Below are 23,976 nucleotides of genomic sequence, written 5' to 3'. Positions count from 1 at the left end.
TTAGGTCCTTCCTCTGACGGACTGTGGTGTCCTATCCCCTCCTGGAATTCTTTCTAAATAAAAGAAGATAACATGAGCTGCTTATAACCCAGAATAGCCAGGCCATAGGGTGTAGCATTGTAGCCCATCTAGTGCCATGTTCCTCCTCCCAGGGCTGAATGGAATATAACTGAAATACGATGTCGGTTAGATTCATGAACGAGCCAAGGGGTGAGCTGGGCAGGGGGAGGGCTGAGGGAGCGGTGTACTCAGAAACCACAGTCCCAGCAGCTGGCCTGGCACCAAGACTGCCAGCTACCAGGCAGTGTAATGGCGAGATGTATATCCCATTTTTTTTGGCCCGTGCTAGTGAGAACATTGTCCTTTCCTTCTTAACTTCCCAAAGCTGAATTAGAAAATGCTTCTTTTATGTATGTAGATTAACCTATATATAGCATATGATAGAAAGGAAACGTGATTGCTCCCTTTCTATCTTATTAATGTATATTCAGAAGATACTCAAGTAAATAGTATGTTCGTTGATCAGTTTATCGAACAACAGCACTTTGTGATAGTCTTCTGCCCTAAAGTGGCAGCAAACCAACATTTAAAAAACAAACAAACAAACAAACAAACAAACAGGTCCTTCTCTATACTGGCAATGTGCAAAGCACTTTACCTACACGACTTTAGCGAATCCTCACCACAACCCTGGAGGGCTGGTACCGCTCTTACTCCATCATACCCAGCAGGGGAGCAGAGAGGAAGCACCTTGCCCGAGACCTTCCAGCTACTCTATGATGACAGCCCATGTTTGTCTTATCCCATGGTCCATTTTCTCTGTGCAGGTGTGATGTGTATGTGTGCGTGCGTTGGGTGTGACAGGGAGAGAGAGAGAGGGAAGTCTCACTTCGTGCTCTCATTCAAAAAGTCCTTAAAGTTCATTTGTTAGAAATTAGTTACCTAAGTCAATCGACATTTGATTTTCTGGGCCAGAGGACAAGTCACTGTCAAGTCCTGTTAAAAACACAAAGAAGAGGGACTATGAAAAGGAGAAGTTGGAGGACAACAGAAGATGCTTTAATTTTTAAAAAAAAAAGTTATTTGGGTTCATCCTTCTTGGCATTGGGGCCTTTCTGTGTCACCGTCAAAAATCACTCGTGCCAGCTCTCAGGTTTTTTTTCGGGTGTGTCCTTGCCCGTGACCAGTCTGGCTGCCCTTCACCCCATGAGTTGGGTCAGGAGCCCAGTGGTCTTGATCGGCTCGTGCAAGGGTCGCTGCTGGACTCTGCCACTCTGGTTTCTCTCTTCCAGCTGCTTCTGTACCCCTTCTTTGAATACAGATGCAGGAGGCTCAGAACAGTAGGAAAGAACTTTGGGATATGGCAAAATTCACCAATAGCCATTACAGGGACGGACCAGCAGGTCACGGAAGCATCCAAAACCAGGTAGCCTGTGCACAGGGAAAGAAAGTAGGTGGTTGGGGGGGGGGGGTGCTGCAGGGAGAAGTCCCTCTAGCCAGAGCAGAAAATATCCTCTACGAATATTAATCCAGTCAGCTTTAGGGATTCCCCCTAGAGCAGTGGTTGGTAGCCAAGGGTAAACTTTAGAAGCATCCTGGGAGCCTCATAAAAACACTGGTTCTTTAAACACACACACACACACACACACACACACACCACACACACACACACATACACCCTCTATCTCAGGCTAGTGAGAGAAAGCAAGAATTGGTGTGTTTACTGAGTGCCCCATGTAATCCAGAAGTTCAACTAAATGTGAGCCTCTCTGCTAATAATCACTACCCATGACCCGCCACTTGCCTTGCCGTGGACTTGGCATTCTTCGTCACCGTTTTCTATGGCTTATGGGCTGACAGAAGATTTTCTGGAGGAAACTGTAGTCGTTAGCTCTAGGCCAACAGGCTTATTCTGTACAGATGAGCAAACTATAGTTCTGGGACATTAGGTTGCTTATTTCCAGGAGTGACCAGCTGTATATTCAACACCAGCCGTTCAGAGTTTAAGATCACCCTATCCTAGGAGCACAGCCCCACAAGTCCACTTCTGAGCTGGGTATAATCCTTAGTTGCTAGATAATAAGATCTGCCCCACACCAGGCACTGTGGCTGTTAGTACTCTTGCCTTTTGATGGAGTCCTGCTCATTTCTGACTCTTGATGTATGTCTCATTTTCAAAAGCAGATTCTGAGATAACTTATATTCAAATGACAGGTACAGAAGGAGTCATGTAATAAAAATTGTGTGGGTTTAGAAAGGAGGCAATGATTTAATTTATTCGTTCATATATGCATTCAGCCATGGTGTATTTCCGAACTCCTCTGTGCTGTGAGGATAAAACCAGGAACCTTCTATATTCCTGTCAGCTATGTGACCTCAAGCGCATTTAGAGCATAAAGTAAGAATAACACATGCCTTTCAAGGGTGTCGTTACGACTAAATGAGTATGAAATAATGAAAGCTCCCAGGACAGTGTTTAGCAGATGGTAGACAATCACTGAATGGGAGATTAAAAAGAAGAGTCGTGAAAATAGAAATTGAAACAACACCGCAAGTGAAAGGAAAACTCAGTGCCAAAACCCAAAGCGCATCGGGTCTCCTCTGCTTAACTTAGAGCTTCTTGGTAACCAGATCATAAAGGGCTTATGGGACTTGGACAGGGTCACCCTGCCAGCAAGTTATGGGGCCAAGAGCCCCCTCCTCTGTGTTTATTTTTTCTGTACCTAATGTAGCATTTTTTAAAAATTTCACTTCTTGGAAGTTTCTCTTGGCCCAGTGGCTGCGTCTCTCTTTTGCCATCGTTTGTTGTGTCTGCGTGTGTGCATTTGGGCCAGCTAGGTGGATCTGCATTTATTCGTGATTTTCATCCTGTTTGTAAGTTCTTCAGGATTCGGGATGGGGGGTGGGGCATCTCCTCCCCGCTCCCCCTTCACCCCCCACATGCACGTCTTACTCCTCTGTAAGGATTAGGTCCTCAGCAGAGCTCATTGAGCTGCCTGGGGGGGACCAGGTGCCAGGCGTAGGGGAGTCATTCAGGAAAGTTTATTGCTTTTATAAGCCACTTCCTGCTGGTCCTTCACAGTGCATTTCCAGATGAAACCCCAAGTTCTGTCTCACAGACACTCTCTGTTTGACCCTGAATTTTGCACAAGAGGATTTAGTTGTTCTTATCAGCGAGATAGACGAGCTTCCTGTTAGGTGAGGGAGAGAAAGGCCAACAGAAGGCTGTTTTGTTTGTCTGGGCTGAAAAGGCAGTGTTTTTACATTACTAGAATGCTTCTCTCGCCTTCCCATCTCAACACGAGCTGCTGGTTTTTTGTTTTATTTAAGGCGTTTAAGAGTCGATGCCACTACTAAGGAAAGAGTTGGACAATTGTGTGAAGACATTTGTGTGAGAATACTCAGTAAGGTGGTATTTATCATAGCAAAAGGCTGGAAGTGACCCAAGTGACCCTCAGTAGGAGGAGAGACCAGTAATTTATGTTGAGTGGATTCCTATGCAGCCATCAAAAATGATCGTACATACAAATTTACGTCAACACTGACATATATGTGTCCCTCAAGCAGACAAGCCGGTCATGAACAAGTATATATGGTATGATCTCATTTTTTAAAAATGATAGCTGTGTGGTGGTACACGTGTGTTGAAAGAAAAAATTTGAAGCATTATGTATGGAAATATTAAAAAGGGATGATTTCTGGTCAACAGGAACATAGGCAACATCTATCTTTTTATTTTATGTTCTTAGAGTTTTGCCACAATTCTATAATTTTTCGATCATCAGAAAATACAGTTAAAAAGAAGTAGGGCTACTGGAATACAGTGACTTTGTAGCCCCATGGCAGTTGTGACCAGCGACCAGAGCCAAGCCATGAGACCATGAATTTTTTTTTTTTTAATTTTTTTGGAATGAGACAGTCACTGTAACCAGACAGATAAGAATCCTGCTTTGTATCTGCTTCTTTGGGACAGTGGGGCTGGGCACAGCCGAGGCTCCATCTCAACCCTGCTCAGTTGCCTTGTGTATGATGCACTGACCCTGGGATTACCATGGTTAGTCTCCATTAGGCATGAGGCCCTGGAGACTCTGTCTGTGAGAGTATATTATCCCTTGGTTGGACTCCCAAGGATATGACTGTCGTGAAGTCTGGAAAATACAAGATGATAGTTAAAGACATGCTTTGCTGGGTCTTCTGTGTATCATGAGTCACTGGGCTGCACATTTTCCATACATTATCATTTATAATCTGCTCACCAATGCTCTAGGGTACGTATTATTACCCTGATTTTACATTTGAGAAAATTACAGCTCAAAGAGGCTGAACAACTTATCCAAAGTCACACAGCTAGTAGGAAGTGTGGCTGACACTTCAGCTGGGATCTGATTCCTATGTGCTGCCCTGTGGCCTGACTCCACGGAGAACACAAATATGAGCCGCCATCTAGAAAATCCTTCTCCCTTGAATTTTCATTGATTTAATGGAGGCCCTCGATGCTATCAACAATAGGTCTCATTTGTCCAGCACGCATTGGGAGGCAGGCACTCTTCCAAGGGCTTTATGTGGACTGTATATTTTAATGTTTACCTCTACCTACATTTTGCCATCGGCAGAGAAGTCCATCAAGTTGGCTTGCCCAAGGACACAAACCTCGGTGACATCCCGATTTCCGCAACCTTTTTGTCCTGGTCTACTCAGAGGGTTTGTTTGCTCTGGACTTTGTTGATTCGTTTGCTCTCAGATGTGGTTTGTTCTCACGGGGAGGATTTCTCGTAGGCTTGCGGACAGTTTGATTGGATTGGAGGAGGGCTGCCTGGTGCCTAGAATTCCCACCAAGACTCTAATGACTCGCTGAGGCCTGGCGTCTCTCCCCAGGCCTCTGTTGAAGAGTATACTTGTTACACATTAACCTCTGGGATCCCGTTAATAATTTAGCATAGATTAGCTGATTAGATTAGCGGCCAATAGTTGGGCCCAAATGGAGTGAGAGACGGAGCCGCGAAGGTCTGTCCTTCGGAAGACCTGTGGGGGGCGGGGGGCGGTGGGTGGGGGGTGGGTAACAAACTATTCTGGGGCGGCTGGAGGGTTCCAGGCTGTGCCAGAAGCTTTAGCTGACCTCATGGTCCTGCCTGGGCCCAAGAAGGTCAGTGGTTGTTGGCTAATTAGTTACTTCTGTGAGAAGCCAGCCTGCCTACACCTTCCCACACACACTTTCTGGGTCTTCACATCCTTTTCCCATAGCTGTTCAGCCTGTGAGCAGAAGAACAGGCAGCATTGAAAGAGTCATGTGCTGGGCCGTGTGGAAGCCCATGGTGGGTTCTTCTGTTTACTCCGGCAAGAGCTCTTTGGGAGGACGGCGCTCCAGTGTTTCCCATTTACAAATAAGAAAGCTCAACTGGGAAAGGTGAATGAACGTGTCCATGGTGGGTTGGGGAAACAGCCAGCCCTCAAACCCAGTATTGACTGGAATCTTTAAAGATAGTTTCCACCATTTGGGATTTCTTATTTTGGCTTCACGTACTGTCACGCACCCCTGTTTGTTCCCCATCAGTCTTTATACCTTTTTTTCTCTTTTTTTTTAAGTTCTTCAGTGACTGTATTTAATAAATAGTCAACATAGGCAACTCCAAGGAGATTACTGTTTTGAATACCTGAATTCTTGAGCCTGTTTCCTCAGCTTTATCTTCTTTGTGGCATTTATGTAAAAACATGCCTTTTTTTTTAAAACCTCAGCATTAATAGTGCAATACTACAGCAAAAAAAAAGGAGAGTAGAAAAGAAATTTCTAATACAGGAACTGTTGTTTTTTCTTTTTTCATCTGTGCTCATTTATGTGCTTAACTTTTTTTCATCATGTCTTTAAAAATGCATGTTATTGAAGACCGTTTTTCAGCACCTGTACATACGTAGAGGCAACAGTAAGATGAACCCCCATAAAGAGACCATCTACACTAATGGTAGCAGAGACTTTTCCATATTTGCTTTTTTATTTTTTCTTTTTGCCAGAGTATTTGAAAGTAAATGCAGGTATTGTGACATTTCCTGTCTAAATGTTCCCATTTACATCTCTGAAAAATGAGGGTATTTTCTTATGTAACCGTAATGCAAATATTCCATGCTGATATATATCAGCGGTAATTGCTCCATCTAACCCACACAGTATGTATGTTAAAATTTTCCTGATTGTCCCTGCAACAGTAAAGTCCATTTGGTTAGATTGTGATCAAAACATGATCTACATGTGGCAATTGGCTGTTCTCTCTCTAATTTTTTTTTAAGATTTTATTTATTTATTTGACAGACAGAGATCACAAGTAGGCAGAGGCAGGCAGAGAGAGAGGAGGAAGCAGGGTCCCCGCTGAGCAGGGAGGCCGATGCGGGGCTCGATCCCAAGACCTGAGCTGAAGACAGAGGCTTAACCCACTGAGCCACCTAGAGAGCCACTCTCTAATTTTTTTTTAAAGATTTTATTTATTTAACAGAGAGAGAGTGTGTGCATGGGCAGAGGGAGAGGGAGAAGCAGACTCCCTGGTGATCAGGGAGCCCGATGTGGGGCTCAATCCCAGGACCCCAGGATCATGACCTAAGCCAAAGGCAGACGCTTAACTGACTGAGCCATCCAGGTGCCCCAGCTGTTCTGTCTCTTAAATAACTTCTCACTTGGTGGCCAGTGTCGTGCTTGTTAAATTATTGTTTTCCTTCCAGTTTAGGTTTGCTCCCCACGGTCTTTTTTTCCCCTTTCCACTTCTTTTTTACTGGTTGATTCATCTTTATTGTTGTAAGGTCAGGCCACCTTTGCCGCCATCTGGAAGAGCGGGGTCAGGCCTAAATCCAGAGCAGGTACCAAGAACAAAGCTACCGGGAATGAGCCACATATCAGAGTTATTTCATTGAGCCCAAAAAAGAGTGGTTAGGTTGTTTTTTGACCTTTTATCTGGAGTACCTTGATAAACCTCTTTCTTCCTTTGTTTTCTTGTTTTTTGTTTTTAATCTACCCATAGAAAGAGTGTCAGTATACAGTATTTACTAAGACTGCTTTATCTACTATTCAAGGATTTCACTCACCTGTGTTTTGAAGCCCCTGAGAGTCAGTTTGCAATTGGGAATTGTAAAGTGACAAGTTAGGTTTGGGCCTGGAATTAGGACTCCCTGACATATGACGAGCTTTCCTTCCTCCTCCCTGGAGCACTTTCTGTAAAGCTTCTGGATTCAGAGGTACCATGAGGGCTCCCTGCTTTACTTTGAGCCCCAAATCAGGGGCCTTTCCAGGGTCACCTGTCATCAGTCCTGGTTGTTCATATCACTTTGCTTCAGACTTTGAGAAGGAGCAACATCAAGCCAGGGGAAAATGTTGGTAAAATGCTTCCTTATGTGTTGATTCCCATTCCTCACGGGACATTAGTTATCAGAGCAGCGTCTTGAAAATGCAGTTGGCTTGTGGTATATGGAGAAAAGTTCAAACAGATGGCTTTGGCCTTAGAAATTCTCTGTGATGATTATTTTTTTTCCACAAATCTTTTCACTTTCTATTACTATTTACTATTTATCTATTTCTATTACTATTACTATTACACTACTTGTAGTGTTTTCTTTCCATTTCTCTATTGGGTATAAGTTATCTGCAGCAGCAGTCATTCTTCCTGATACACAGCTCTGCAAGTTTGAGTAAATACTTATGGTCATGTGACTATCACCACAGTTCAGAGAGTCATTCCTGGTGTCCGTGGTAGTCTACCACCTGCTTTCTGTCTCTGCGGTTTGGGCTTTTCCAGAAGGATCATCCAGAATCATCCAGAATCATCCAGTCTAGTGCATTGAAGGACCATCCACTGTGTGGCCTTTGTCGGCAGTCTATCTTTTATTTATTGCTGAGTAGTGCCCCACTGTATAGGTAGACAAGACTTTGTTTCTTCATTACCCGGTTGAGGAACAAATTTTTTGGCAGCTACACTATAGCTCGCCACTATAACCATTTGCTATGGGTTTTTGGGTGAACAGAAGTGTGTTTGTTTTCACTGGGTAAATACCCAGAAGCGAGATTGCTAGTTTATAAAGTAAGCGTATGTTTAATTTTGTAAGAAATTGTCCATCTCCTTTTCAGAGTGACCGTACCACTTTGCAGTGCTCCTAGCAGGGTATGAATCCAAGTTTCACTTGGTATTGCCAGTATTTGGTGTGCTTTTGTTTTTTTAACTTTTTGCCACTCTAATAGGTGTGTGGTGCTATCTCATTTGGATTTCCTAATGACCAATGATGGGAGCATCTCTTCATATGCTTGTTTGCCATCCATGTATCTTCGTGAAGTGTTTCAGCAATTCTTTTACCCATTAAAAAACATGGGAATGCTTATTTTCTCATTACTGAAGTTGGAGAGCACTTTATATATTCAGGATACGAGCCCTTTATCAGATATTTGGTTTGCCAATATTTTGCCAGTATTTTCTCCGAGTCTGTGGTTTGTCTTTTCATTCTGTTAATTTGCACACAATTCTTTCATACATGGCTTCTATACTCTATTGCATGTATTTAGTGTACTGTGGATGTCCTGCTGTCCTGGGATGGCATTGCAGGAGATAGGAAGAATTACAGTGTAGAGTTTGTCTGAGACACAGGTGCAGAGAGATGGGCCAGGAGAGGCTTATTTAGAACTCTTTATTCAGAGCCATTTTCTGTGCCAAAAGAAAGGGATGCTGCTGCTGTGTTTATTGCTGGTTGGTATCTAGAAACACAACTTGCAATTTCAAGCCAGCGTACTCTATGGTAGGAATGTGTTTTCTTGGCTCACGGGTGAAAAGAGTTACAGAGGGAGCCTTGGATACTCAGAGCAACTGTTCTTTGGCACATGTGTATGTGCAGGGAGAGAAAGCCAAAGGGCAGCGAGAGAGACGTAGATATAGAAGAAGTTAGTAGTGTGAGATTCAGCCCCCTATGACCACACGCTTCTAGGGGACATGAAAATGGGACATGTGACTCCTTTAGTCCAAAGTTCCTGTTCTGTGCTTTGGGGGCAATATAAGGCTTTTCCAGAGATAACTGATTGTATGCTCTGTTTTTTTTCTCTTTGAAGCCACTGTCCTTATTCTCACATCTGTGCTATTCCACGGTAACAAGTTAGATTAAAGAGAATGGGAATGGGAATGGGTCTCAGTAACTATGATCTGTATCAGCAGGTCCAAAAGAGAAAATTTGCAGTGGATAATGAAGGCACCCCACCCCCCACAGCTCCCTTCCCATTACTGAAAATCAGCTGCCACCCACCTCTTTTCTGTGGGTGTCTCTCTGCTGTGGGGTTATGCTGTCTCCTTCTACACTCCCACCCAGCCCCCTGTTTTGGTTATTTCTTTTGACACCTTCTTTTAGAATGGTAATGGCCAAGAGAGGTAGGCTTGACCCGTTTTGAATCTTAGGACCTCCTTTTTCGGCGCTGTTCAGTTTCATCTTGTGAAAGACAAGAACTCACAAAATTTTAATACTGGAAGGAACTTTAGAGAGAACTTCTTTTCCAGTCCCTCTTTTTATGGATCAGAGGATCAAGGCTGAGCATTTTTTAAGGGATTCATCATCTCGGTGCCAGGGTAAAGGAAGACGTGGACCCTGAATGCAGGCCCCTTATTTCCCCATCCTGTGCGCTTCCCAAGCTGCGAATCCAGGAGAGGCTGTCCGCAGAAGCAGTGACGGTGTTTCCCAAGTGCAATCACATGAGTTGTGGCAGTGCTGCTGGACTGATTTTAGGTGTAAGGATAAAGAATAAATTAGTGAGCTCCTTTAAGAAGCTGGTTGCATGCCACCGAGAAAAGCATCAGGCTTTTAATTCATTTAGGGGATTGAAGTCATCACAGCAACAGCTGAACTTAAAGGAACAAAATGTCTGAGCTAGGCCCGCTTCCTGGTGCCGCAGGAAGGTGGCCTGTGGCTGGAAAGCATTCCCAGGGGTTCCCCCCCTTGTGATCAGATTGGAATATGTCCCTGTGACCCTTCATTTCCGTGGTGGCTGAAACACGGATGTGAGGACAGGAACGGATTTGTACTACAGGCTGCGGCAGGTAAACTAGCCCTTAGTCGTGTGTAAACTGGGAGACGTGTATCAAAGGAATGTGGGAGATAGGCTCCCGCCTAGTTGCTTAGAAGCCTTCTTAAAGAGCTCCAGCAACAACTGCTCTTTAATCTCTGATATGGGAGTGATACCTCGGACCCCCCACAGGCACTGCACAGAGCCTGGGGCTGCCTACAGCTGCCCTGAAGTGTCAGATAGCCTCCGACCCCAAGCCACTTCATTTCAGCTCAGCCTCTGCGACGAGGCACCCCAGCCACTGCCCTATTAGAGAGAAACTATTATTATCCCCATTGCACAGATGAGGAAATTGAGGCACAAAAAACTTAATTGACTTGCCTGAAGTCACACAGGTGGCATGTTGGGAAACTGGGATTTCAGCACAGGTCCCTCTGAGTCCCAAACCTAAACTCATCTGGTATAAGCCTGTTGGATCTGGTATTCACTCTGCAAACACCTAGACGGTACCGTCCTAGATGGTGGCCTGCATGGCTTTTAAGCCTTTGAAATGTAGCTACTGCCGCATGTTGAAATGATGATATTCTAGATGTATTGGGTTACATAGAAAATATTATTCAAATTAATTTCATCTGGTCCTCTTGGTGTTTTGAAAATGTGCTACTAGAAATGCATAACTTCTGTGTGTGGCTCCCATTTCATTTCTCCTGGAGAGTGCTGGCCAAGAAGATCCCACGCTGCGTCACCACGGAGCCCAGGAGGCGGCCATTGAAAGCAGGCCGTGGGCAGTGTGGGGTGGGGCTTTGGGCAGCTGGCGTGGCCCCCTCACCCCCTGCCAGAAAGGCCAACCTCCCTTTACTGCAAAGAGATCGAATGAGTCACAGCCAACATTTCTGCAGGAGTATTTTGTAGGGTCGTAATGGGAAAACCAAACGGTCTCTTAGTAAAATGCAGGCCTGGGTATGTTCAGCTTATTACATTACCTCAAATAGATACTCCCTAAATATTTTCTCAAGTTGGTTCGGGTGTGCCTCAGTTTCCTCTCTTGGAAATGGCCATCAAAGGCCCTACCATGTTGGGTTGCTGTAAGGAGTAATCTGGTTAGTCCATGGAAAGTGCTTAGAAGAGTCCTGACACAGGGGAACCGTCTCCACACACGTCCTCCAGCATTATTGTTAACGGCAGCCCCTCTTTATGGCTTTAGTTGAGTGGGATGCGAGCAGTTGGATGAGAAAGCAGTAGCAGGGCCTTTGAGTATAGTACCTGAGTCAGCAAATTTGACCCCCTTCTTGGCTGAAAGATGGTGGGATGACCTCCAGATATGCCTCCCACCCCACTGACCCACAGCCAACCACAGCCCCTTGAACTCTAACAGTAGCTTCTCAAGTGTTTTGTGCCAGTGGCATCTCCTTCTCCCCACCACCACCCACCACCCACCACCCAGAAAGGAAAGCCCCTTAGCACGCTTCTCTCCATCTCATTATCTTCCCAGGACTGCGTCAGTCCCCACCACCCACCTGCCCTGAAAAGCAGCCAAGAGCCCATCAGTTTCCCAGTGACGTGGTTAAACACATGTAAACTAGTTGCTCTCCTGCAAGATTTCTCAGAGGTCTTAAAATGCTAATGAGCATGGAGAAAGTCCCAGATGTAAATGCTGTGTGGAATATTTTGCACACTTAATGTTATTTGTTTTCAGGAATGTGTTCTGGGACTCATGTTCCATAAACCACTCTCAGGGAGACATCGTTCATAAACATTCCAGCCAGCCAAAAGGAGTCTCAGCAAAATCTCTTCCGCCACTGCCCGTTGCACATACACAGTCCCTGCTGGTACGGAGCTTGGAGCATCCCTAAAGCCTCGGCACACCATTTGTTTTTTCCCCCAAGCTCCCCAATGTGTGCAGAGAAGTGGGTTTGGGGGCGTGGTCCTTGCGAGAATCTAGGGGCTCACTGTTGTTTTTAAAGCTAGCCAGTTGAGGACCCTGAAAAAAATTAAACGTTGGTGAGTTTTCATTCTTACAGGACGGTTTCCCTCCACAGCTCCTTCCCCACCCACTTGCTGGAAACTCATTGTTCTTTATTATTAGAACATTCATTGGTTTTATGGCTGTTTGTGTTTTTATGTCTTACTTTTTTTTTTTTTTTTTCTCTTTTTCACACACTGTGCTTGTTTATCCATCTTCCTCTGGTCCCAGTAGACTGTGTTTTCTCTCCTGCAGAATCCCCATCTGAAGGCATCATTAACTCTCTGAACAGACCTGATTCGTGCAGATCTTAGATATGAGTAGAGCAAAGACAGCCCGGGGAACTGCCCCCGGCCTCTGCTTTGTGTTCCCTGTATGTTAGCGGCTGTTGGAGCCACAGACAGGTAGAAGTGTTAGTGGCACTAGTTTGCGTCCAATTTCATCTCCAGCCCATGTCTTGCCCCCATCCGCCCGCATGCCGCGCTTTCCTGGATGGGAGTTCTAAGGGGGCAGGGACTGGGTCTGCATCCTTGAGCCCCTCCTCCACATCCCTCCTTTCTTGTAGAAGATTCTTTCTGAAATAGCATTGTTTTACATGAGCAACCTTAATATCAACATCCTCATTCCTACGGAGGGGATAGACCTCAAATGCCTGAGAGAGAAATTAACAGTCATTATGATCACCATAAATACTTCATGAATCCTTCCCGTGTGCCATGCTTTGTCCCAAGGGCATTTAACTTGCTGTCTCTTTTATCCTCATGGTCAACCCTACAAAGAACTGTTATTATCCTCATTTTACAGATGGGATAACTGAGCCTCTGAGGCTAGAGTAGTGCTAGGGCAGGGCTACCAACAAGAGCTGGTCCACCTCCAGAAGCCAAGTGCAAAACCACTCGGGATTCCTGTCCAGCTTCCTTCTGGCTGTCAAGCCAGGGTAGAGCAGAAAGGGGGGCAGTCCTCCCTTTGCTTCTGTGCTGTGACTTCTCTGCCCACTTGGACCGTGAGGTCACAAGGTGGCTCAGTGCCTTAAGGAAGTTCAGTTAAATTTTGATAAACCTTATAAAAATAGAGAGCAATAATTAACTTCCCAACTGTTCAAGTTAACATTTGAATCTCCTTAGCCCAGCCCCGGTGGATGTGAAACTCTCAATGAGTAACTGCTGAATAACCAGGCCTGGTTGTTATTTTCTAAAATGATTCCAGTTACTTAAGAATATGATAGGCATTTTATTGCATGGCAATGTGACATGAAGCTCCTTGAAAATGTTTTTTACCAAAAAATAACTGAATATTACAGTTGTTTTTCTTTCTTTCTTTCTTTCTTTTTTTTTTTACTATGAGGTTTTAAGTGATGAGGCCATCTTAAACTTTTATTTATTTTATTTATCTTTATTCTTATTTTTTAAATTTATTTTTATTCTTTCTTTTTAAGGATTGGCCCCAAGTTTTATTTTTGTTTCATTGTTTCCATTGTTTATATCCACTTATCTAGCTCGGTACCTGGCATAAAATGGGTGTTCAAGAAGTAATTTCTAAAATTCAACTTATAATATAGAAGGAGTTTTCTTTCTTTCTTTCTTTTTTTAAGATTGCTTGATTGCTTGCTTGATTGATTTGAGAGAATGAGCACAAGAGCCGGGGGAGGGGCACATAAGGAGAGAGAGAGAGATCATGACCTGAGCCGAAATCAAGAGCCAGTGCCTCCCTGACTGAGCCACCCAGGTGGCATTTTCTGTACACTTTGTTATTTAATTCTCAAGACCACCTTAATGTAGCAGCAGGGATTTATGACCTCTTTAAGAGGTCAGAGAAACTGACATCCAGAGAAGTGACTTAGAAAAGATCACTTAGGATGTAAACAGTTTATATCTTTGGAATTGTTACTGTAATCCAGAAAAATATTTTTATAATGTCACTCTCCCTGAAATGCTTCCTTTTTTAGTTCTGACTTTATAACTTGGGAAAGGTAGAAAACATAACAGTATTTATGGGTCGCTTCCTATGCGCTGGGCATTTTGTGTGCATGATCTCCAACCATTCCTCAGAGCAAGCCTATGACATAGGTAGTGTTCTTATTCAGGTTTCTAAGTGGGAGGCCAGAGGGAGAATGGGAGTCAGTTATTTGCCCAAGGTCAAAAAGAGCTTGAGGGTTGCTCCCTTTGGAGCAGCTGTGCTGGCCTAAGCATCTCTGCTTCTCCTTACTGGTCAGCAAGGCCAGAACAGTTGGAAAAGCCAATATTAACTCATCTTCCTGATATACAGTGTTACAACTGGAGTGACTATGACATGGCCTTCGTGCCAGTTTCCACTGTTCAACCTGCCTGAATGTGTTTATCCGTACATGCAACGGTTCAGGGTGCAAAGTATTGCATTTTTCTCTGAATGCAAATGTGCTTTTGATTTTTGGAGGTATCATAGGCTTTTCTGGTTTTTTTTTTTTTTGTATTAAGTTTATTGCCCATCTATTCCCCTGCCCCTACCTGTGCATTGCCTCCCCTATTATCAACATCCATCTCCAGAGGGTACCTTTGTTTCAGCTGGTGAATCTACATTGACATGATAATGATTACCTCATCTGGTTGTATCATCATCACCTAAAGTCCATATTTATATTATGATTTCCTCTTAAGTGTTTTATAGTGTATGGATTTGGACAAAAGTTTAAAAATAACATGTATCCATCATTACGATTTCATACAAAGTATTTTCACTGTTCTGAAAATCCTCTGTGTTCTGTCTGTCCATCTCTCTGTACCCCAACCTCCGGCAACCACTGATCTTTTACTGTCCTTGCTGTTTTCCTTTTCCAGAATGTCAGATAGTTGGAATCATACAGCAGAGAGCATTTTTCAGATTGGCTTCTTTCACTTAGCAGTATACGTTTCAGGTTCCTTCATGTCTTTTCCTTCATGTCTTTACATGGCTTGCTAGCTCAGTTCTTTTTAGCCCTGAATAGCATTCCATTGCCCGGTGCTACCACAGTTTGTGTACTGAAGGACATCTTGGTAGCTCCCAAGTGTTAATGATTATGAATACTAGCCATAGACATCCATGTGCAGCTTCTTCTGCGAACATCTCCTCCGGGTAGATACCAACGAGCATGACTGCTAGATCACATGGTAGGTTTAGTTTTGTAAGAATCTGATAAACTATCTTCCAAAGTGGCTGTACCATTTTGCATTCCCACCATCAGTGAATGAGAGTTTCTGTTGTTCAACATCCTTGCCAGCATTTGGTGTTGTCAGTGTTCCAGATTTGGGCCATTGTAGTTGATGTGTGGTGGTATTTTAATGTTGTTTTAATTTACATTTTCTTGATAGTATATGATGTTGAGCATATTTTCATGTGTTTGTTTGCCATCTGTGTATCTTCTGTCATTCAACATGCTGTTTTAAGATTGGAACTAGGACAGGTTGCTCATAAGTTATTTAGTTAACTAAATGTAATTAATTTTTGAAGACTCCTCAAAGGAGAACAACCTTGAAAGAATGATTTCCTATTTTTTTAAAGATTTTATTTATTTATTTGACAGACAGAGATCACAAGTAGGCAGAGAGGCAGGCAGGCAGAGAGAGAGAGAAAGGAAGCAGGCTCCCCATTGAGCAGAGAGCCCGATGTGGGGCTCGATCCCAGGACCCTGGAATCATGACCCGAGCCGAAGGCAGAGGCTTAACCCACTGAGCCACCCAGGCGCCCCTGATTTCCTATTTTCAAGCATCATGTCTGAACTCCAAGAAGAGACAAGAGAAGGGTGCAGCCACTTTGGAAAACAATCTAGCAGTTCCCTAAAATGGTAAACATGGAGTTACTACATGACCCAGAAATTACTTCTAGGTATATACCTAAAAGAAATGGAAACATGGGCACACAAAAACTTGCACATGCATGTTCATAGCAGTATTATTCAACTGAGTTGTTAGACCCAAATGTCCAGCAATTAAAGAGTGAATAAATAAAATGTGAAAGAAGCGAGTCACAAGCCACATATTGTAGAACTCCATTCATATGAAGTGACAGAACAGGCAAATCCATAGATATAAAACCTAGATAAGTGCTTTCCAGGGGCTAGAGGAAAAGAGGTAATGGGGAAATGACCCCTAATGGGTACAGGGCTTCCTTAAAGGGCAATGAAAATATCCTAAAATCAGATAATGGTGATGGTTGCACAACTTTATGAATATGTTAAAAACCACTGAATTATACCCTTTAAAAGGGTGAATTTTATGCTTGTATAAATTTTCTCTCCCTCTCCGTTTTTTTAAAGAGAGAGAAAGGACCGGGAGGGTCTGAGGGGAAGGGAAAGAGAGAATCTCAAGCAGACTCACCAGTGAGCATGGACCCCGATGCAGGGCTCAGTCTCAGGACTCTGAGATCATGACCTGAGCCAAAATCAAGAGTCGGACATTTGGCCAACTGAGCCACCTAGCAACCCCTATAAATTATCTCTCAATAAAAAGTACTAATAGACAAACCATAAGAGACTCTTAATCTCACAAAACAAACTGAGGGTTGCTGGGGGGCGGGGGCAGGTAGGGAGAGGGTGGTTGGGCTATGGACATTGGGGAAGATACATGCTCTGGTGAGTGCAGTGAAGTGTGTAAACCTGGCGATTCACAGACCTGTACCCATGGGGCTAATAATATATGTTAATAAAAAATAAAAAATTTTAAAAAGTACTAATATATGTAAAGCTGTGTGTGAGGAAATGAAAAAATAAAGGAAGAGCGAAATTACACAATTTGTACTGTGCTTTCCACCAGAGTGACATTTCATTACATAGCCCGTTCTGATAAAATTAGTAGCAAAGTGACATTACCCATTTGAAACACTGGCCTCAATTCTGTTATGCTCCAAGGTCGTTAAAGAGAAATGTGGATGACTTTCTTTTTACCTTAACACCATATGTCTCTTGGTGGAAATTATTCTCTGTTGTTATAGATTCTATTCAGAGGCAAGAGAGTGGAGTAGGTCTACAAGTTACAATTTCCATATTTTCAGTTCTTGGAAACAACGTTCATGCATTTGTAGCCATTGTGAATATCTGAGTCTTTAAAGCTCATACTATTTTTAATGCTAAATTTAAAGTTGCCTGTTAAAATGGATAATGTGTTTGAAATTGGTTGAGCTAATTGGGTCATTAAATAGGATAGTAACTTGTTAGGATAAAAGATCAGATGGATAAAACACCAGGAAGTATTATATATCAAAACACGTTGTTTTTGATTCTGAAGAAGTAATTTTATTCCTGGTTTTTCATGCCACCTAAAGTAGACGGAATTGTTTCTTTGATACACAGATAGATTACTTGTGAGTGAAAAAATGGTCTTCCAGGTATGTTAGAACTTACATGCATTGTTCTGTTATAAATTGTAGTCTTGTTGTGATCAGTGCCTGAATTTTTTCAGCTTTGTTATTTAAGTAAGTAACCCTGTTTCTAGTCAATCTAGTTAGCCTGGATTCCCGTCTAGATATTCCCATGTTACACGTCCCCTCTGGTGAGTCTCTGAGAGTGTATTTTACCCCCTGAGTGGTCAAAAAGAGTGAATACAGCATTTGCTGAGTGTTTTTCTCACTGTAGGTATACTTTTCTTCCAAATAAACCTGGTAAATCAAAATATTTATAGAAGACTCTAAGTAAAGAGTATTTCTTTTTCACAAACTAAGTGACGTATTTTCTTTTTTAAACAGCTTTATTGAGATAAAATTCACATACCATACTATTCATCCGCTGCAAGTGTCCGCTGTAATGGCTTTTGGTGTATTTACAGACATGTGTGACCCTCATCACCATCCCTTTTAGAACATCCTTATCACTTGAAAAAGAAACACTGTACGCTTCAGCTGCCAACCCCTCATCTCGCCACCCCACCTCCAACAACTAATCTACTTTCTGTCTCTTTTGATTTCCTAATTGTGAACTTTTGTTTGACTAGAATCATATACTGACCGGCTTCTTTCACATTACTTTATTGATAAAGTTTATCAACATGTTTTATAATAAAAAAGGGCCAATTCACTAGGAAGATTTCGCCATTATGAATATAGGGGCACATTCTAACAGAGCACCACATACATGAAGCAAAAACTGACAGAAATAAAGGGACAAACTGACAATTCACCAGTAATTGTTGAAACTTTAATACCCCATATTCAGTAATAGTTAGACCAGGGAGGCAGAAAATCAGTAGGAAATAGAAAACTTGGAAGATACCGTACATCAACTACACGCAGCAGATATCTGTACAACACTCTGTGCAGTGACAGCAGAATACAAATTCTTCTGATGTGCACATGGAACGTTCTCCAGAATAGATCATACATGAGACCATAAAAAATAATAAGAAGAATAACTCAGTACATTTAAAAGGATAGAGGTAATACATAGTACCTTTCCTGACTACAGTGGAAAAAAGTAGAGATCAAAAACATTAAAAAAGGGCGCCTGGGTGGCTCAGTGGGTTGAGCCGCTGCCTTCAGCTCAGGTCGTGATCTCGGGGTTCTGGGATCGAGGCCCGCGTCGGGCTCTCTGCTCAGCAGGGAGCCTGCTTCCCTCTCTCTCTCTGCCTGCCTCTCCATCTACTTGTGATCTTTCTCTGTCAAATAAATAAATAAATAAAATCTTAAAAAAAAAAACATTAAAAAATAAGAAGCTCATAAATATGTGAAAAGTAAACAGCATGCTAAAATAACCAGTAGGTCAAAAGGGAGGTTGGAAAATACTTTGAGATGAGTAAGCGTGAAGATAGAACATACCAGAATTTATAGGATGCAGGTCAAGCAATGCCTAGAGGGGAATTTAGAGCAATCAAAGGCTCTATTAAGAAAGAAGAAATATGGGACACCTGGGTGGCTCAGTTGGTTGGGCAGCTGCCTTAGTTCAGGTCATGATCCCAGCATCCTGGGATCGAGTCCCACATTGGGCTCCTTGCTCAGCGGGAAGCCTGCTTCTCCCTCTGCCTCTGCCTGCCATTCTATCTGCCTGTGCTCGCTCTTTCTTGCTCTTGCTCTCTCTTTCTCTGACAAATAAATAAAATCTATTTAAAAAAAGGAAGAAATATCTCAAATCAATCATCTAATCTTCTCCTTTAAGACAGTCAAAATGGGGGGGGTGCTCCTGGGTGGTTTAATTGGCTAAGCATCCAACTCTTGGTTTCCACTCAGAACATGGTCTCAGGGTCCTGAGATTGAACCCCACCCAGCTCAGGCTCCGTGCCCAGCACAGAGTCTGCTTGAGTTTCTCTCCCTGTCTCCTCCTGCCTTTCCCCCTGCTTGTGCTCTCTCTCTCTCTCAAGTAATAAATAAATATTTTTTTAAAAGACACTAGAAAAGAAAGAGAAAACAAAACTACAGCCTGCAGAGAGAAGAAAACAATAAAGATTAGAGCACAAAATAGTGAAATAGAAAGTAGGAGAAGAAGAGAGACTTTAAAGCCTTCGAAACTTTACTGCATATAACAATTAGATTAAGCCTTTATGGAAGACGTTAAACAGGAGTATTTGTTTTTCATAAAATGAATGACACTGTTTCTTAATATATTAAAAACTATGTACTTTTCAACATGGCCACCAAACACCTATTGTAAAAAGCTGGTCTTTGTGAAAATATCCACATGCTCTCTTTTGTTCACTTGAGATTTAACCAAACCATGAGCCCATTTCAATCCTTAGTTTTTGAGAAATCTTGCTCCAATAGAGCACGTTTTAGGCCATTGATCAAACCCATGTCTGATGCCTCATACCACCACTTTCTGCTGTGTGACTTTGGACAAGTTGCTCAACCTCTCTGAGATTTAGTTTCCTCATGTGTAAAGTAGAGGTTAATTTTCTCATTTTGAGAGTAATTGTGAGATAACATACACAAAAGAGCCTAGTCCAGTGCCTGGCCCATAGTAAGTACTTGATCAGTATGTATTCCATAGTCATTTTGATAACTTAAAAATGGACGGCCTAAATACCCATGTAGCATGGGTATAACATATGTGGATATACTCAGGAGAGACTGGCAGAAAAGAATATGATATTGAATCCTACTGTGTACCAGACTTTGGGCTAGCTCTGTGGGCTATGGCTGGACCACAAAACAAGTTATGAGAGTATGGACTGATTTCAGTATTTAACGCCTGCTAAAATGGGCAAAATATACCTCCTGGCCTAAATGGGTTGTTTAGCAATGGTTTTTATGGTCAAATATTTGAACCCTGCAAATAGGAAACAACTCTGGCTTACCCTTTGTTGTTGTTGTTGTTGTTGTTGTTATTCATGTAATAAATTTTATTCTTTGTATCTTAGATAAACATACTTGTCAGTTGTACAACTCTGTGGTCTGTCTTAGACTACAGGCTGCTGGCATTAAAACTTTAAAACACATTTAGGAGATGGTAGGCAAGATAACGGATGAAATTCTGTTTTTACTCCGAGCCTATTTGGGCAGGCACTCTTCATGCTTATTCGGTGTATAGTGTGGTTGATGACTTTGAGTTTGAACATTTTCACCAGCAACACAAGCTTCAAGCCACATTCTGGACCAGCGCTTCTCAAAGCATTACCATGAATATGAATCCCCTGGAGGTCTTGTTAAACTGGAGGGTCTGATTTTTCGGGTCTGGAGTGGGGCGGAAGAGTCTGCAGTCCTTACAGGCTTGTAGGGGCTGCTGTGCTGCTGGTCCGCGGACCCCACTTTGAGCAGCAAGATTGTATCGACCTGAGGACGTAGCTAGGCAAGAGTCAGAATGAGTAGAGCTAATCTGGCATTACACACCATGGCCTCCATGGCCTGTTTATCCTCTCTGAGTTTAATCAACTTCCTTAATGGAGCCCTAAACTAAATTAATTAAAAATTCAGAGGCAGGGCACCTCGGTGGCTCAGTGGGTTAAGCCTCTGCCTTTGGCTCAGGTCATGATATCAGAGTCCTGGGATCAAGCTCCACATCGGGCTCTCTGCTTGGCGGGGAGCCTGCTTCTCCCTCTCTCTCTGCCTTCCTCTCTGCCTACTTGTGATCTCTGTCTGTCTGTCAAATAAACAGATAAAATCTTAAAAAAAAAAAATTCAGAGGCAATGAATAGCAGTGATTCTATTCTTACATTTCATGTAAGACAATGATTTCATGAGGTCCTAGAAAAATACCTTGTCATGTGTTTTCTAGAGTTCCTTTGTATGGTCCATTAGCCTGGCCACCTCCCAGGCCTCTTTCTCCTGCATCTCATTAAATATCAAACGTGGTGTGTAGGAAACATCTCCATTTCCATTCTGTAAACCTCAGTACCCTTGCTGGTCCTTACTGTATCTATGGCAAAGAACAGTGAATGGAAACTGCTTACAACCCAGCAAGACTTTGGGTACCAAATGAGAAGAATCATAGGCAATTGTCTCCCTTAAACTCGTGCCTGATTTCCTAAGACCTTAAGTGAGCATTTATGGAAGCTTCCAGGGAAGCTAATTTCAAGTCACTTAAACCATTTCCTTAGTCACTCAGATGAGAGTGCAGATTGAATTTCTCCCGTAGAGTCCACAGTGTGTAGAACTTGATTTTGTCTATAATTTGACAGCAGAGGCATCATCTTCTAAGATATGGCAAATTAAATTCTTAATATGAAAGAGAAGTGGTCTGAAATGTAATGTGTGCCCTCTGATTTGTTACAGAACACAAAAATAGTCACAACAAAGACAAGAGGAAAATAACAAGAAGACTGGGAGACAGACCTAGCCTGGCTGAAGATGTGGCTGTATTAAAAGCCAGCCTAGCAACAAAGGCCCTTTCTGCCTATAGTAACAAGACGGACAGCATCAGGGAAAAGAGGACACACAGAAGAACAAAACGTTTTTTATCCTATCCACGGTTTGTAGAAGTGATGGTGGTGGCGGACTACAAAATGGTTTTATACCACGGACCAAACCTTCAACACTATATTTTAACTCTAATGTCAATTGTAAGTACATTCAAAAGAAGGTGATTTATGAGGTCCCTAAATGTGCCATTGGGAAATGGGTTTCCACCCCGTGCTTTGGAGGATCATTCTCAGGGCTGGCATTTCAACGATTCAGGCAAGTGACTGAAGAGAACATCAGATGATCGATTGGTTGCCTTTTTATAACAACAATAACGGTAACAGGGCGGAGTGTGTATTTTTTTAGACAATGTGCTTCCTAGTTAAAAGACATCGTTGCTAATTCTCCTGGCAGTTCTGCTAGGTAGGATTCTCATTCCCATTTTATAGATAAGAAAACAGAGCCTCAGAGGAGTTAGGTCACTTGCCCATGGTCTTGTGAAGCTAGTAAGTGGCTTAGACACTCATGTGACGTCTAAATGGTCCACTTCCCAATCCCAGTGCTCTTTGTCTAACATACACACCTGCATGGCTAACTATGGGTCTAATTAAGTAGACTTGGGATGAGGCCCACAGATCTATCCCTCTGTATTTTCCTACTTTCACTTCGAATAGAAAAATCAATAGATTTACATTATTAATAATAATTAGTAATTAATAATAATAATAAAATTAAAAACAGAACCAAAGACTAATCATGAAAAAGAAGTGTCATTTCCTACCCTGGCCCTTTTTCAGAGGCAACTACCATTAAAAGTTTTTTTGCTTATGTGTCTACCAGCACTGCCCAATAGAAACATAATGCAAGCCACATATGTAATTAAAAAAAAAAAAGTAACATTAGTTTTAATAATGTATATCAATTCCTGCCAAAATGCTGTCATTTCAAAAATTGCTGATAAGCTATTTTAGTTTTTTTTTCATCCACAGTCTTCAAATTCAGTATGTGTTGTACATTCAACAGCACATCTCATTTTAGACAAGGCACATGTCCAGTGCTCAGTGGCCACATGTGGCAAATGGCTACCATATTGGACAACATGACCAAATACATGTGCATATACAATATTTCTCAAACCAAAATAGAACATTCTAATACACCATTTTATATACTGTTCTTTTCTTTTAAAAATGTTGGAGATTGTTCTATAATAGTGCATACAATCTACCCTCATTCATTTTAGGACTCAACACAACATTTATTCCAATAGATTGACCTTAATTTTTGTAAAGCAGAACCTACTTTTAACAAATTCCACCAAAAGATTGTGAAAGGCAGCTGTGTTTGGGAGCTTTGCTTTAAGAGTTCTTTTCCCCTCTCCCTGGCCTATGCTTCTCCTTGCCTTTCCCCCTCACTCCTACCAACCAGTCCCTTGTGCTCCCCACCCCACACCTCACCCCACTTGACCTGCACTCTCCCCTCGCTTCCCTTCCCCATGCTAAGTCCCCCAGGCCCTAGCCCTCTCCTGTCCTGGAGGAGGGAGAGGAAAACCTAATCACACCTTGCCCAGACTCAAGTCTATTTCCAGCCCATGAATTCAGACCCCTCAGAAAAATTTCAGTTATGAGCCTGGGTTTTGGGTCAGATTGATGTAGGTTGAGCATTTTGGCTCTGCCACTCAGCATGGTCTATAGTCTTGGGAAAGTTACTTAAATCCTCTGAGCCTTAGTTTTCTCACCTGTTGTGCAAAGATTGTGATAGCCTAGAGTTTTGCTCTCGGGACCAAATGCCGAAGTGTGTGCAATTTTCAGCAAGGATCTAGTAACACAATAAGCATTCAATGAACGTTAACTCTCACAGTTAATGATAATAATGAAAACCAGTTAATGATAATAATGAAAACCAACCCAACCCAACCCAACCCAAACCAAACCAAACCAAACCAAATGGGTTACTAGGTTGTGAAGCACACAAAGGAGAGTTAAACATGAAGAACAGCTGTATTAGCAACGTGGTCAATGTGAGATTCCATACTTGGGCGATCTGGGACTTCTACTGGGATGAAAGAGCTTGATCAAAAATAAATACCCAGAGTTATATGAATATCCAAAGAACTGTTAAGTTGTGCGGCAATGCAGTTTCCGAGGAAAATGCTTTGAAATTTAAACTTGTTGGGATTCATTCTTATCTGAAACTGCCATCTATGAATTTTTCAAAGAGAGTGTTAAGAAATGTT

General features: G+C 42.5%; 1 protein-coding gene across 3 annotated transcripts in view; it reads left to right on the top strand.

Moving 5' to 3' along the window:
- ADAMTS9 (ADAM metallopeptidase with thrombospondin type 1 motif 9) overlaps positions 1-23,976 on the top strand; it is a 165,753-nt gene that overhangs the window by 7,702 nt on the left and 134,075 nt on the right. For all 3 annotated transcript variants that reach the window (XM_032324460.1, XM_032324470.1, XM_032324450.1), the window contains exon 4: positions 21,615-21,901. In XM_032324460.1, coding sequence (XP_032180351.1) covers positions 21,615-21,901 — 287 coding nt within the window. The remainder of the gene's footprint in view (positions 1-21,614; positions 21,902-23,976) is intronic.

This window comes from Mustela erminea, chromosome 1, assembly GCF_009829155.1.
Source record: "Mustela erminea isolate mMusErm1 chromosome 1, mMusErm1.Pri, whole genome shotgun sequence".
NCBI lineage: Eukaryota > Metazoa > Chordata > Mammalia > Carnivora > Mustelidae > Mustela > Mustela erminea.
Note: the sequence above shows the minus strand (reverse complement) of the source record. Positions and strands in the feature narration are given on the sequence as shown.